Source organism: Sminthopsis crassicaudata, chromosome 2, assembly GCF_048593235.1.
Source record: "Sminthopsis crassicaudata isolate SCR6 chromosome 2, ASM4859323v1, whole genome shotgun sequence".
Classification (NCBI taxonomy): Eukaryota; Metazoa; Chordata; class Mammalia; order Dasyuromorphia; family Dasyuridae; genus Sminthopsis; species Sminthopsis crassicaudata.
In genome coordinates this window covers 602,015,415-602,032,424 of record NC_133618.1, presented here as the reverse complement: position 1 = coordinate 602,032,424, position 17,010 = coordinate 602,015,415, and the positions used below count along the sequence as shown (strand labels likewise).

The 17,010-nt window shown below is 33.2% G+C and overlaps 1 protein-coding gene across 1 annotated transcript in view; it reads left to right on the top strand.

The window, feature by feature from the left end:
* Positions 1 to 17,010, top strand: part of CPXM2 (carboxypeptidase X, M14 family member 2) — a 282,814-nt gene that overhangs the window by 34,797 nt on the left and 231,007 nt on the right. Inside the window, exon 2 of the mRNA XM_074295802.1 lies at positions 6,137 to 6,235. Coding sequence (XP_074151903.1) covers positions 6,137 to 6,235 — 99 coding nt within the window. The remainder of the gene's footprint in view (positions 1 to 6,136; positions 6,236 to 17,010) is intronic.

The following is a 17,010-nucleotide window of genomic DNA, read 5'->3' as shown; positions in this document are numbered from 1 at the left end:
ATTTTAGGCCCTTATTCTCCATTGAGCAGATGACTTGGCCTTTTATCATGTGTTCTTTTATCAACTTTCCTCTTTAGACCTCTCAACCTCTCTATATATCTTTATTCCTCTGTATGTCCTTACCAATAGTCACAGAGAATGAACTAGTTTTCCCACTTACTAAAGCTAACTTTTCTACTTTTGATCTTAAGATCATCTTTTTCTTGTCTCTTATAGGATGCTACTTCATTGGTAATTGTTTTGTGTAGCTTCATTTTCAATCTCAGTCTTTCAATTGTATCTTTCCCTTCTGCCTAAAAATATTTTTAGGAATTCTTTGCCTTAAAATTGTCAAAAGTAGCAATGACAAAAAACCTTTCATACTGTAATTCTTTTTCCCCTTCACTTCTAAGCTTCTAGAAAGAGTAATCTACAGTCAGTGCTACTGTTTCCCCTTACATGTTTTAACTCCTCAACTATTTAATTTGGCTCTCCTCTTTCTTACTGTATTAAAACTGCTCACTCCAAGGTCACCTGTGTTCACTAAAATGCCTTTCCTCCAGTCTTTTATGTCACATTTGATTATGTTGACCACCTGCTTCTTGATATTATTTCTTCCCTTATTTTTCAGGTACTCTTATGTACTTATTTTCTTCTGAACTGTTTCATCACCCCTTCTCAGTCTTCTTTTCTGTTTTTTCTTCCTTTTCCTTTTTATTAGTGACCATTATAACTCTATACCTTGACCTCTTTTTTTTCCTTTTTACTTTCTCTATTCTATCATTTTGATATGTCTTGTATTCTTATGACTAATTATTATGGTACAAATATCTTTGTATTTAGTCATTTCCCTGATCTTAATCTCTAATTCTGTGTTTCCAACCATCTGCTGTACATCTGATTTTGGAGAATTTATTGAATATTCTGGATCAGAATTATCTAAGATAGCAATCACTATAAGTTGGAGAAATACCCACATTATTGAAAGCATAAATGCACTGTCTATCTATCTCTGTTTCTCTCTCTCTCTTTCTCTCTCTCTCTTTTCTTCTCTCTTTCTATCTTTTTCTCCCTCTCTCCCCCACCCCAGAAGTACAAATGGTCTTATATTGATAAAGGTGTCTAATTTGAAAAGGTTGAAAATAAAGTTATCTTCCCCTCTTCAGGTGTAGAGACTTAGAACTTCCTATATTCATAGTGTAGCTCCCCTCTCGAGGGAAGTGAAAATTCACCATTGTTTTTGTATTTATTTCAAAGTTAGACTTTGCATGGGAATAAATCCAGAAAGATCATTTAGGCAATTGGACAAAATCCAGAATTTTGACTGGCACTTCAGTGGTGGAGTGACAGTTTTCTTAGAAAACTTGTCATTTGTTGATGGTCATGACATTTCTACCTGACTGCTGCTTAGCACTTTACTATATGTTTTTATGAAGCTGACTTTGAAAGGAATTTCCCCATCTGTGGGAAAATATTCATTGACTGTCCTGCTGCTAGGGAAGAGCAGTCTGGGGCATTCTTTCTCATCTGGACTTCTCATTTTGTAGGTTCAGGCATGCATTTAAAATTTAAGTAAAACACAGCAGGAATCACTGAATAGCATGGTATTGAAGGGTAAGGTTTCATATCCTGAAAGTTATAGGAGAAGAATTTTTCATTTTTGCTTGGTTTGGGGTTTTCCTGAAAATACCTTCCGCAATTGAAAGGGAGTTTCGAAAAGGTTTCTAAAAGGTTTCAAAATTTTGCTCAGTTCAGTGGACCTGGAGGGATATAGCCAGACTAAGTGTTGTTGCAAACACTGAGAATGCCGATGAATCATATACTCTGTATTTTGTTCCATGCTCTGTATTTTTTAAAAGATCAATTATGGTATACTATGGTTCTAAAAGTACAACTGTTCCCTTTTGTCAAGAAACTGGTGTTCTATGGAATAAAGGGCTAAAGGGTGTAATAAATTTCATAGATGATATTCTCTCTTAGATCTTCTGATTCTAGCATCCTTTGGGATAAGAAGTCCCATAAGGGATCAGAATTCAATCTGTGATTTCATTTGTATAGGGAGCGCTCTCTACCAGTGTAGGTTGTCATCTTCTCTGCAACCTATGATTTTAAGGAGTGGTCTAAAACAGGACTTCTTAAACTATTTCTACTCATGATACCTTTTCACCCAAGAAATTTTTTTACATGACCTTGGACATATAGGTATATAAAAATCACACAAATAAAACATTTACTGATAATAAATCATAATTTTGTGACTCTCATATTCAGTTACAAGACTCCAGACGGGCTTACAAGACAGTTTAAGAAGCTGGGGTCTAAGCACTCAGAGGTTAAATGATTTGCCCAGAATCACAGTGTGCTTCAGAGTGGGACTTAAATTTAGATTTTCCTACTTCTGAGGTCAGTTAATTATTTAACACACCATGTTTTCTCTTCTGAAAAGAAAGTTGGAGAATTTTTTTATTGGAATATACTATAGTCTAATAATATATGATAACATGGAAATAGCATAATTCTGGGAGGTAGGGGGTCTGGATTCTCATCCTGGATCTGCTGCTGACTCATTGTGTTACTTAAAATTACACATTTTACTTTTCTGGAACTCAATTTCTGAATTAGTAAAACAAGGGAATTAGATTAGTTGATTTCTAAAGTTCTCATTCTAAATTCTGTTTTCATTTTTATTCCCATTCATTCTCATTACCAATTCCCAAATTCATCCCCATTCTAAAACTCTATAATTCTATGTTGTGTTTTATCACTTTGATCTAGGTAAGTTCCATTATGCATATTAATTATGTGTATCTTTTGACATCCATCAAATAGGCAAGTTATGGAGTACAATGGAAATCTTAAGACAAGGCTTGCATCCTGAATATGCAATAACATAACTAGTTTTAGATGAACACACAATCTACAAAAATAAAGTTAAAAAAAAACTCACTACCGATAGAAAATGCATAATCAAAGAAAAATTATAAGAACAAAGTTTAAAAAATAGAACTATATAGACATGAATTCTGTTCAGTCTAAACCATTATTGCCTTATGTTGTATATTTACTCTTGTCCTTTTTTCCTTGAACATGGACAATTATTAAAGTTCTGAACAGAAAGTTTATAATGGAACGAGTAAAGATTTATGGAAGGATGAAGAATAACAGGTTGGATGATGTCCATTTGTCATACAGGTTCAAAATGCCTTAACAGCCCTAAACATCCTAAGTTTGTTTCAACTCTGAAGCCAACTTGCTACCATTGTATCACTCCATTCCTTGCTTTGCATATGGTAGAATCTTAATAAACAGTAACAGAGAGTGTGGGTCACCTTAATTTATAATCAAAACATCTCTTGCTGCCTCCAGGCAACTTAGAATAAATGTTTATAGATACTTTTTATTTTTATATCGTTAACTTTCCTAATGAATCCTTTCCATTAAAATAAAGAATAAAAAGAGGGAGAAAATAGTTCAGAAATTAGCTAAATATAGAAAAATTGGGCATTATAGCACAACCCTCCTGCATAACACCTTTATTTTGATAAGAGGTTGGGGGGAGGGATTAGGCTTGCCAGGTGACTTTATAAGATTAGAAGCTATAGAATAGTTAAAGGTTTTCATTAGTAGGAGAATTTTTTTTCAGAGAAAGGCAAAGAATATGGGGTCTAGGGTCAGAAGATCTGATTTCAAAGAAAATCTCAGGTGCTTCTGACAGACTGACCTAGGTATATCACATCAATTCCTTGGGCTTCAGTTTTTTAATCTATCAAATGATGGAACTGGACTGGGTTACTTAAGAGCTCACTTGCAGCTCAGTGATCCTGAATCAAAAGTCTAGTCACTTTTCCCTTCCTCCCCATATGTGCAAGGTGTCATGGTGGGTGATGAGTAAAATACAAACTTTGCTGTTGCCAAAAATGCCCTTTAATGTGTTTACATTCCAGTTGAGAGAGATGAGGCATGTATACAAGTAACTGTCCTAGAAAATAAACTGTAAAAATGAACAAGAAGAAATATGAATGAACGTGGGGCAATGAGAATTTCTAAGAGGGAGACCTGTTGGGAATTGGAGGGGTGGAGAGTATGTGTCAGTGCAGTCTTCCTGGAGAAAATAATATTTTGAGCTACACCTAGAAATATGGTTAAAATTTGAATGGACATAGTCATTTGTGGGAGGACTGGTATAGGGAAATATGACCAAAAATATAGGCATAGGAAAGTAGAATACATTTAAGAAATTGTAAATTGTTATGGGCCAGAACTCTGAACTTGAAACAAAGGATTTTTACAAGGTACTTAGTCAGTGGAATTGATAAAGACAATAGTTATATAATTTAGCATGGTTCAATATGATTGATTTAATCCTTAATGGAGATGTTATGGGCCCAAACTTGAAACAAGGTACTAAGTGGAATTGAGGAGACAATGGATAAATGGAGTTTAGCATTGATTTAATCCTACAACAAATAATGGTTTCTTAGTGATATAATGATTGGTGTATACTCAGTGTTGAACATAAGCTAGGAGCCTTATCCAAGAGAGACATTTAGAGAGAAGGCAAAGGACTGGTGGCAGGAACTTAAGCTCTTGGAACCAAGGAGAGAGATTGGCCTCTAAGAAAACTAACCAGTCCCCAGGAAAGGAGACAAGACTTTGAAAGAGAATATAAAGGATTTGGACTTTAATCCCTGGCTACTCCTGTGGTGATTACTGAACTGAAAGGAAGGCTGCCTTCAGAGACCCCAAGAAAACCTCAACAGAGAACATTACATTTTAGAGAGAATATTATAATAAATAATCCAGTTTGGCTATAATAGAAGGTACATAAAGCAAAAATACTTGAAACAAAGCTTGAAGAGGGTGTGAAGTAGATAATTAAGGAACTTACATAATTATTTTCCTTAATTATGTTATTAATCAGGGACAGCTGGATGGTACAGTGGATAGAGTATTGGACTGGGTATAAGAAAGACCTGAATTTTAATCTCATCTCAGAAACTTACTAGCTATGTGACCTTGAGTAAAACACTTAACCCTTGTCTGCCTCAATTCCCCCATATATAGGAATAATAATAGCAAGTACATCTCAATGTTGTAATAATAAATAAATCATAAATCAAAACCAATTGTAGCAGCTAGAACTTATATAGACTTTAATTTTTTAACTTTGTTTTTTAACACATTATTTTATGAATCACGTTGGGAGAGAAAAATCAGAGCAAAAGGGAAAAACCATGGAGGAGATAAAAAAATAGAAGTAAACATTGCCTGTGTTAATTTACATTCAGTTTCCATAGTTGTTTTTCTGGATGCAGATGGCATTTTCTGTCCAAAGTCTATTGGGGTTGCTTTGGATCAATGAACCACTGATAAGAACCAAGTCTTTCATAGTTTGTCATTGCACATTCTTGCTGTAATTGTGAACAATGTATTCCTGGTTCTGCTTGGTTAGCTCTGCGTCAGTTCATAGACATTTTTCCCAGGCTTTTCTAAAATTAGCTTGTTCATCATTTTTATAGAATAATAATATTTCATTCCCTTCATATACCACAACTTGATGGATATCTACTCATTTTCCTATTCTTTGCTACCACAAAAAGAGCTGCTATGAACATTTTTGCACATATATGTCCTTTTTCTTCCTTTATGATTTTCTTGGGTATAGAACTTGGGTCAAAGGATATGCACAGTTTTATAGACCTTTGGGCTTAGTTCCTTATTGTTCTCCAGAATGGTTGGATCATTTCACACCTGCATCAACAATTCATTAGTGTCTCAGGTTTACTACATCCCCTCAAACATATTTCATTATTTTTTTCCTCTCATTTTAACAAATCTGAGAGGTGTGAGGTAATATCTCAGAGTTGTTTTAATTTGTATTTCTCTAATCAATCATGATTAGAACATTTTTCATATAACTATAAATGGCTTTAATTTCATCATCTGAAAATTGTTCATTAATACCTTTTGACCATTTATCAATTGGGAAATAAACATAAAGAATTTTAAAGTTTGCAAAGCTCTTTAAAATATTTATAAAGCTCTTTAAAAAATGTACTCCACAAATGCTATTTATTATTGTGGTGGTGGTTGTTGTTTTCATTTTTATACAGTGATACAAAGCATTTACAAAATTAAGTTGTATTCCTTCCCATAGGCAAAAATGGCAATAGAAAAAGTGAAAAGACCAAGAGTCATGACAAATTTTCAAATGGAGACTATGAATCCCAAATTGTTTCTGAAGACATCAGAGAAAGTAAGTAAAGAATCTTTTATATATCCCTGTTTTTTCACATCTATGGTCTATGCATGGTTAATTACTAAATGGCTGGAGTCCTTGTCGAAAAATCATTCTTAGTCCATGTAGTGTAGAATCATATGAAGTAAATCAGACACTAATTATGATTAATATGCTTAGTCATTTGTGTATTATGTTGTTTTTTTGTCTGACAAATGTCATTTTTTCATAGAAAACATATTTTCATGTTAGCCACATTGCAAAAGAAAACAGTCACACAAAAAAAAAACACAACTAAGTTTTTCAATGTGCAATCAGAGTGAATCCATTTTCTCTCTGGAGGTGGGTAGCAGTTTTCATTATAGAACTTTTAGAATTGCCTTGGACTCCTCCCCATCTTGATTAGAATGGACTTTCACAATTGATCATTCTTATAATGTTGCTATTACTATTTATATTGTTTTCCTCACTTCACTTTGCATTTCATATAAGTCTTGGAAATTGAGGAGATATTTTTGAAATCAGCTTGCTCTTTATTTTTTATAGCATAATTCCTTCACAATCACATACCACCACTTTTGTTCAGCCATTCCCCAAATTATGGATATCTCCTCAATTTTCAAATATTTGCACTACAAAAAGAATTGCTTTAAATATTTTTGTACAAATAGGTCTTGACTTTTGTCTTGCCATTGAACTTTGATGGCTCTGACTGACAAAATGAAATTGATGACTTTGTCCAAGTGATGTGCATGTCAAAAGAAATCACCTATACAATTTTATGATTTTTACCTATCTTAAAGTCCTTTGGTGATAAGGAAGTGACTATAAGTCACAAACTGATACACACAGGTGCATAGGGTCATCTTCTCAATGGACTGAAACAACAGTGAATTCCACAGCCTCATGGGTAGTCCATACTGCTGACTTCCTGATGTGAGGAAAGAACTAGAAAAAGTGCCCTAAAAATTATCTGCTTCTCTTACCTGACCTGCTGACCAAGGCAGGTGGGGATCCCAAACCAAAAAAAAATGTACAAAAACTTTTGTGATATTCTCAAGATCCCTCTGATCAATTTTGAGACATTGGAGACAATGGGACAGAACCCTCCAGCATGTCAATGCATGTATCTACTGTGTTCTAATAGCAAAGCAGAATTGTAATAGGAGAAGCAAAGATTTAGGAACATCTCCACTCCAGATATTTATGTGAACTATTTATATCTAATCTCTGGTAGAGTCTTCTAAGCTCATGTTGGTCTCATCAACAGTTGGACACACTGTACCTTGACCCCAACATAATAATGTTTTGGTCCTCTTTGAACATGACAAGTAACTGATTAATTTCTAAAAACTGTCTGTTCATATCCTTTGACCATTTATCAACTAGACAATGGCTCATATTTTTATATTTGGCTCAGATTCCTACATAGCTCAGAAATGAGTACTTTATCAGAAAAAAACCCTTGATTTTTCCTAATTTCCTGGTTTCTTTTTAATTTTTACTGCATTAGTTTTGCTTGTACAAAGATGGTTTTTAATTTCACATAATGAAAAGTATTCATTTTACTTCACATTATGTTCTCTATTTTTTCTTTTGTCAAAAACTCTCTTCTTTTCCATAGATCTGTCAGGTCCATTTTCTTATGCTCCTCTAATTTACTTATATCACCTTTTATGTCTAAATTATTTATCCATGTTGACCTTATCTTGCTATATGTTGTGCCATATCAATCTGTGCCTAATTTTTTTTTTGCCAAACTGCTTTCCAATTTTCCCAGTGCTTTTAGTTAAATGGGGGTTTTTATTCATAAAACTTGAATCTTTAAGTTTGTCAAATATTATATTACTGTAATTATTGATTACAGTGCATTGTTTATCCAATCTGTTCTACTGATCCCTTGCTCTATTCTTTAGCCAGTGCCAGCTTGTACTTTATATCATTTTATAGTATAGTTTGAAATCTGGCAATACTAGTGATTCCCTTGATATTCTTGATATTTTGTTTTTCTAGGTGAATTTAGTTGTTATTTTTTCTACCTCTATAAAATAATTCTTTAGTAGTTTCATTTGTATGACACTAAATAAGATAATTAACTTAGGTGATGTGATTTTTATTATGCTGTATCATTTTATTATGAGTAATTTAATACTTCTCTAATTATTTAGATCTGTTTTTATGTTTTGTAACTGTGTTGACATAACTCCTAGATTTGTCTTGACAGGTAGATCCCCAAATATTTCATATCATCTGTAATTATTTTAAATAGAATTTCTCTTTCTATCATTTCCTGCTGTATTTCACTGGTGATATATAGAAAGACTTATGCTTTAGTTTAGTTTATAGTCTGCAGCCTTACTAAAATTGGTAATCATTTCAGCTAGTTTTCAGAGTATACTATGATATATCTGCAAACAGAGTTTTGCTTTCTCATTGCCTATTCTTATTGCTTCAATTTCCTTTTCTTGTCTCATTGTGATAACTGCATATTAAAATAGTGATGATGATGTGATGGACACCCTTGTTTCTCCCTTGATCTTATTGGGAAGGTTTCAAATTTATCCCCATTATAGACAATGCTCTCCTCATTGCACCATCTAAATGCCCCATTCTGTTATGGGATCTCTGTGAAAGTGCTGAAGAGAGGTATAAATAATGGACTTTGAGTGTTCTGAGGATAGAGGGATAACTTCTTGAGTTTGAACAGCTGCCACATTTTTGACTTGTACTAGCTCTCCAAAGCTTATTGTACAGATAATCCTTTGGCTTCAAGGCCATTGAAGAAGCTGGAGATTCTCTCTTTTAGACTGAAAGAGTGGGTAAGATACCCAGAGATTCAATCCAGAATAGTAAGATCTGATCCTCTGATGGATATGAATATGGAAGGTAGATGATACTTGACCTCTAAGTAAACTGAAAAAAAAAGGATCAATAAAATGTTTAATTGAAAGAATATAACCATGGACAGGCCAATTACTTACTTTGGTGTTTGGTTTCTTTATCTCTCATCTTTTTTCATCTCTTCAAATAAATAGTTTGGGTCAGAGAATCAATACCCTATTGCCCTATCTAGGGATTTCATACTTAAGAAAAGTAAGCAGAGCATTTTAAGAGAAATGATCTGATTGGTAACTAGGTAACTGAGGCCTTCCTAGACATGCTGGTATATGGCAATCTAGATGCAATTTCAGAATTGAATTGTCAACCAAGAGGCTCAGTGGTTAAAAGCTTAAAAATTCTCTCTGAAGCAACTAAAGCAGTGTGAAGTGATAATTAATGTGCTCGTTTCATGAGAAGAGTTATTGAAATGGTCTTTGTTGACTTATAAATATTGTGACCATCTTGTTATGTCTGGCATCCAATTTCAGGTATGTGTTTGATTTCATTTGAAGCTTTTAGGAATAGGTGCAGAAATTCAGAAGAACTGAAACCACGGGTTCATTTTGGACAATTTGTTGTTGAGGAAGTATAAGAAAATTACCATACATTGCCTAGTGAGTAGAGATCTGGTTTTGAAGGCAGAAGGATGCTAGATGGTAGAGATGAATAACTTCTATTAAACCCCTAGTATGTGCCAGGCACATACTTTAAAATGCTAAATATTTTTAAAATATCTCATTTGATCTTCACAACTGTCGTGTGAATTAGATACTATTATTATTAGATACTATTATCCCCATTTTCAGTTGAGAAGTAAAGTGACTTGCCCAAGATTACATAGCAAGTCTGAGGCTAGATTTGAACTCGGAAGTTAAATTTCTCTCTAAGGAAACTACACTCAAAGATTTTTTTTATTTGAAAGGACTTTAAAGGAATTTTGTCAATCCTTTTTTATAATAAATGATGGAACTGAGACTGAGCAAAAGCATTATTCCAAAATAATCCAAAATAAGAGTTGGATGTTATTGCCTTTATTAATAACTTTTTGAAATTCCAATGAAAATTTATTCTTTGGATTCTAAATTATGATTGTTGCCGGAAAGCAGCTCCATTTCTTGGAAAACTGGACAATGAAAAGACTTTGGAAAGTACATTGGATTTGTATTTGGGTGACCTAGATTCAATTCCTGGCTATATTGTTTACTGCTTGTTTCTGAGGAAGTCCTTTCACTTCTCTGGACTTCGAAGAGGGTCCAGATAATTGGAGGGTTCTATTAAATAATTACTAGGTCCTTTCCAACCCTATATTCATAATCCTTTGCGTGTGAACAGGAATTTTTTATGCTCTTTCCACTGTCTTGTGACTTGAATACTGGCACTGTTAATTTAATGTAGAAGCCATCTGGCTCTTTACTGGTACAAATTAAATTTCCCCCAAAACCTTCTGAGTATGTTAATGATTTCAATGTAGAGGGCTGTGTCAACACATGATACTGAGATTTTTGCAAATTCCGGCCTGAGACCAACAGAACCCTGTGCCTGTGTTAGCAGCACAACGGTTCCCAAGCTGACAGCTTTGGGTTTGGACACATAAACTCTTGAAATTCAGAGGCTGTATTCTTAATCCACTTCTTAATGCACAGTGGGATGTCAATAAATGACTTCCAGTTGTATTTTTACAATCTCAGCTGAACTGGAGAATAGACCTTTCTGGCCAAGCTCAAGGCATCCATTTCCCAGTGGATTGTAATTCAAGTGGAATAGAAAGTTTATATAAAATTTGTCTTCAACATTGACACCCAAAACAAACGGAGTTTTGGTTCCATAAGATTAATGTGGTTGTGTGGTCATTCTTGTGTGTATGGGTTCATGAACTGTTAGAGCTCAGGAAATCCTTGGGATTATCTTGCCTCAAACCCTCCATTTTTTCAGAGGAGGACTCTAAGACCAGTCAAATGAGTGAAGGAAATGTCAGATGTTAAATCAAGATCTTCCTACTTATCATTCAGTATTCTTTCTCTTAGACCATATTCCTACAATTTGTCATTTATTTTTGTTTTCTATACCTGAAGGGGGAAAGTAACTTGGTCAGTCATATAGTGAGTTAATGGCAGAGTCATAATTCAAATCCAGCTCTCTTTTTTTTCGTAAAAATTTATTTTTTTGTATCTTAATACAAATTGCTTTATGAATTATTGGATAGAGAAAAATCAGAGCAAAAGGGAAAAACCATAGGAGAGAGGAAAAAAAAACAGAAAAAAGAAATGAACATAGTATGTGTGGATTTACCTTCAATCTCCTTAGTTTTCTTTATAGAGGCAGATAGCATTTTCTGTCCAATGTCTATTAGAATTGCCTTGGATTACTGAACCACTTTCACATTTGATTATCACATATTCTTGCATCAGTTCATGTAAATCTTTCCAGGCCTTTCTAAAATCTTAAAACATTAAAAATATTTTCCACAATTGTGAAAATCAAAATTCACTCTTATAGAATAACTCATTGCTTAAGAATGGCAGACAAATACTGTCTTTTAGAATAACAATGACAATGAAAAGAGTTTTTTAGGATTTAGAACTGGAAGGAATCTTTGACATAATTTAGTACCTGTTTTACAGATAAAGAAACTGAGGCTTAGCGAGATTATATGGTAGCCCAAGGTCACTCAGTAAAGAGAGTCCAGGCTGAGGTTTAAGCATTGGTCTTTGCTTCTACATACAATGTACTATATGGACTCTACTACATAGCCTTTTAGTCAACAAAGCCCATAAGAAGATAACAATAACCAGCACCAAGATACAAGGCACTGGGAGTATGATACACTGGTTATGTAAACTGATTTTTGAGAAAAGGAACTTTAAAAAAAGATCCCCCCCACACAAATAGAATTGTTAACTGACACTAGTTTGGTGGTTCTCTTTACACTGGCCTAAATACTTTATCAGCATTTCCTTTGATCTCCACAGTAACTTGTGAGTTAGGTGTTACTATTATTTCCATTTTATAACTAATGCAGGCAGAGGTCAAGTTTACTGAGGCCACACAGCTAACAAGTGTCTGAGGCAGGATTTAAGCTCAGCTTTTCTGGACTGTCTATCTGTTGTTCCATTACTCTATTCCATGCTCCAACTAAATAAGGAAAGTTTCCTCCATCAAGTGCCAAAACTTTTAAAAATAGATCAATTTTTGTAAGGAAAATTTTAAAATGTACCACAGATTTCCCTTTTTCCTTAAACATAGAATATAGAACAAATATATAAATATATTTAAGAACTGGAGTTATCACTATGAATATCCATTATTGAATTATGTAGCAAAAGAATTCTCTATTTTTCTTTTTCTTTCTCTTCGCCAAATGCCAGGTTATCAGTTATAATTTCTACTTTTGTCATTGTACATAGCATCACTTATCTCCTCATTTGCTTCTTCATCTCTTCTTATAAGGCTTGGAAGACAAGTAGTTAGAGTAATATGTTGAGTAAAAATCAGTACAGCTATGAGTGAAGGCCTAAGAGGATAAAAAGCAAGATGCAGGCTTAGTGACTGCTATTTTAGCATACTCAAAGACCTTTTTTTAAAAAAAAATATTTCTTTATTTTAGAATGTGCTGTGGAGTTGGAGTTATTGGAAATCTCACCTTTGATTATCTATGGCATTATTTTACTCTCATAATTGCCTAAAATGAATCATCATATTAATATGTTATTTAAATAGACTGCTTTCCTAAAGAAAAATATTTTGTCAGCAGCCAACCTACCCAGAGGAGTTAAAGACATCAAGAGATCTGGAAAATTTCATTGCAAAAAATTTCTCTAATGAATTATAAAGCTGTCTGCAAAATATAATTTACAAAAGAAAATTTCAAGTTTACTGAATAGAAGACTTTACTTGAAATATCCAATATAAAGATGGCAATGATGGCAAAAATGCAGGGAGGTTCTAAATTTGCTCTTCTCAGTATCATCTTTTGCTTTTTAAAAATTGTCTTTTCCCCCAAATTTCCTCCCAACTTGTCTTTAATAAAGGGGGAAAAGGTAATAGATTCCTTATTCTCCATCCCAACTGCTGTTGATTTCTATTAAGTATGTATATATATGCACATATATACATATATTTATATCTGCAGCTATATCTAATTATATCTGTATATCCCATAACATCAAAAAAGATGTCACATTTATCATAGGGGATTGGAATGCTAAAGTTGGAAATTAAAAGATGATTGGAATAATCAAACACCCATATTTGTCGTGGAAGTACAAAATGAAACAGTACAGAGACTAATGGAGTTTTCTCAAGATAACATACTAGTCAAACAATCTTTTTCAATAATCCAAAAAGTTACTATACACATAAATATCTTCAGATGATCATAATAGGAAAGAGATTGATTAAATACTTTGAAGCTAAAGGTGGAGAAGCTGTATTCAGTTAAAAGAAGACCTAGAGCTGACTGTGGATCATATCATGAGATTCATATTGCAAAATTCAGACTGTATAAGTATCACTTAATCAGGACTTCTTAAGCTTTTTCCACTCATGACCCCTTTATATCTGAGAAATTTTTATATGACCCCAGGTATGTAGGTATATAAAATAGATATGCAAATCAAACTTTTACTGATGCTAAATCATAAATAAATTTATTTTTAAAGCTTTAATTTTCAAAACACATGCATAGATAGTTTTCATCATCCACCCTTGTGTTCCAAATCATATTTTCTCCCTTCTTTAGCCCCACCTCCTCTCCCAGATGGCAAATAATCCAATACATGATAAGTGTGCAGTTCTTCTACACATATTTCCACAAAATTGATCTATATTTTCTTTCTGTGCTTTGATCCTACCAGGTATAGGTATCAGCATCATATCTGTGTCATAAAAAGAATTTGGTAGGATTCCTTCTTTCCCTATTTTACAAATAATTTGCATAATATTGAAATTAATTTTTCTTTAAATGTTTAGTAGAATTCACTTGTAAATCCATCTGGTTCAGAAGATTTTATCTTAAGGGGTTGATTAATAGCTTGTTCAGTTTTTTTTGTTTTTTTTGAAAATGGGGCAATTTAAATAATTTATTTTCTATAGTGTTAATCTGGGCAAGCTGTATTTTTGTAAGTATTCTTCCATATCACTTAGATGATCAGATTTACTGACATATAGTTGGACAAAATAGCTCCTAATTATTGTTATAATTTCTCTTCAGTAATGGAAAGTTACCTTTTACATTTTTGATACTAACAATTTGAATTTCTTCTTTACTATTTTAATCAAATTTGCTCAATGTTTATTTTGTTGTGTTTTTTTTTTTTATAAAACCAATTTTCAGTTTTGTTTATTAATTAGTTTTCTTACTTTTGATTTTATTAATCTACTCTTTTATTTTCAGAATTTAAAATTTGGTATTTAATTAGGGGTTTTTGAATTTGTTCTTTTTCTAGATTTTTTAGCTGCATGCCCAATTTATTAATTTTCTCTTTCTATATTTTATGCAAGTAAACATCTAGAGATATAAAAATTCCCTTAAGAATTTCTTTGGCTGCATCCCTTAATTTTTTAGTATGTTTTCTCATTATTCTCATTCTCCTGGATGAAATTATCAATTATGTCTATGATTTGTTGTTTTATCCATTCATTTTTTAAGATTAGATTATTTAGTTTTCAATTAATTTTTGTTTTATTTTCCCTGGCCTTTTATTACATGTAAATTTTATTGCTATGAAAAAGATGTGTTTACTATTTCTGACTTTTTGCATTTGATTTTTTGGTTTTTATGTCCTAATGCATGATCAATTTTTGTGTAAGTTCCATGTACTGTTGAAAAAAAAAGTATATTCCTTTATGTCTCCATTTAATTTTCTCCAAATGTCTATCAAAACTAAATTTTCTATAATACTATTTACCTTCTTAGCTTCTTTCTTATTTATTTTGTGCCTTACGAAATAATCTTATTTTATCTAGTTTAATTATTGATTTATCTAATTTATCTAGTTCTGATACAGCAAGGTTGAAATCCCCCACTAGTATAATGTTGCTGTCTATTTCTTCTTGCAGTTCTCTTAACATCTCCCCTAGGAACTTGGATGCTATACCACTTGGTGCATATATGTTTAGTATTGATATTACTTCATTATCTGTGGTACCCTTTAGTAAAATGTAATTTCCTTTCTTATTTCTTTTAATTGGATCTATTTTGATCACTATCTCTGATTTTTTTTTACTTCAGCTGAAACATAATTCATTCTGCTCTAGCCTTTTATCTTTATTCTATATGTATCACTTTGTTGTCAATGTGTTCCTAGTAAAGAACATACTATAGGAGTCTGGCTTTTAATCTTCTCTGCTATCTGCTTCTGCTTTATGGGAGAATTAATTCCATTCATGTACACAGTCAAAATCACTAACATTGTATTTTATGCCATCTTATTTTCCCCAAATCTTATTTTTCTCTTTCCTTTTCCCCTTCCCCTCTTCACCATTGTTTTACTTCTGATTACAATCTCCTTCACTCTGTACTCCCCTTTTATAGCCCCTGCCTCATTTATTATCCTTATCCCTTTCTACTTCTTTTCCCTTCTATTACCTCCCTCTTTCCTTTCCTCCTTTCCCTCCTTCTTTCCCATAGGAGGAGACAAGTTTCTATATTAAAGTAAATATAACTAATGTTCTCTGTTTGAGCCAAATCCAATGAGATTAAATTTACAAAATTCTCATCCCCCTTCCTTTTTTCCCTTAATTATAATGTCTTTTTTTGCCTTTTCATGTGATGTAATTTACCACATTTTTCCTCCTATTCCCTTTTTTTCTAATATAATCCATTTTCTATCTGTATCTTCTCTTTTTTATCACAATAAAGTCAAATTATGCCTATCCCCTCTAAGTTTTGTTTTGTTTGACTGATTCTTGATGTTTCATTGAATCATTCTTTTTTCATTTTTTAAATTCCAATTTTTAGTGGCTTATTTTCTTCAGTTATATTTTTAAAACTTTCTTTTGCATGTGACAAATTGAACTTTTCTATGCGTTGTTTTGTTCATTGGATTTTTTCCATTTCAGAAATTCTGTTTTTTAAGGATTTGTTTTTTTTTTCCATTTAGTCAAAACTATTCTATAATGAGTGGTTTTCTTCAGATAATTTTTGTGTTTCCTTTTTTTCAGAGCTCTTATTTCCTTCTAACTCTATTTTAAGATAATTTTTGAATTCTTTCAAGAGAGCTTTGTGGATAAAGACCAATTTATGTCACTCTTTGAGACTTTATCTGGAGATGTTTTGCCTTTAGCGTCCACAGGGTTTGAGGTCTTTTCTTCCCTCTGTCCATAAAAGCTCTCTATGGTCAGAACTCTTTTTGCTTTTTTTTGCTCATTTTTAAAGGTTGAAGTCTGCTCTTAGGGAAAAGGGGAGATTGTCTCAATCTTTCTCTACAGGAAAAACAGCTTCATGCTGTCCTGGGGTTAGAGCTGCCAGCATTCTTCCCCTGCTGGAGGGCAATGGCAAAGTGTAACATTATGTTGGGATTCAAGGGCTCACTATTTGCCTTCTGTGGTTGTGTTGGAGGTCTCACAGCTAGTCTGGTGATCCACTAGCTTCTGAACCTGGACAGAGTAGCAAATGCTTCTGTATTTTGACTATATAAAAGCCTCCCACTAGCTTTCCCTAGCACCCAGAAATTTCTCTGCCTTAGGTCTCTGTATTGTACTGAGCTGTGTTGCACTGGTGCTGGCCTGCAACCACTCCCCTCTATCCCCCTACTGTTCGATAGAGACAGACATTGCCTGAAATTCTTCCAAAATATCTTTTGCTGGAAATTTGTAACACTCCAAATATTCTGTTATTCCAAAACCAATTCAGAGGCTTGATCTGGTGTTGCTCTGAAGGGAGACAAGAAAAGCTCAAACAGAGACCTGTCTAC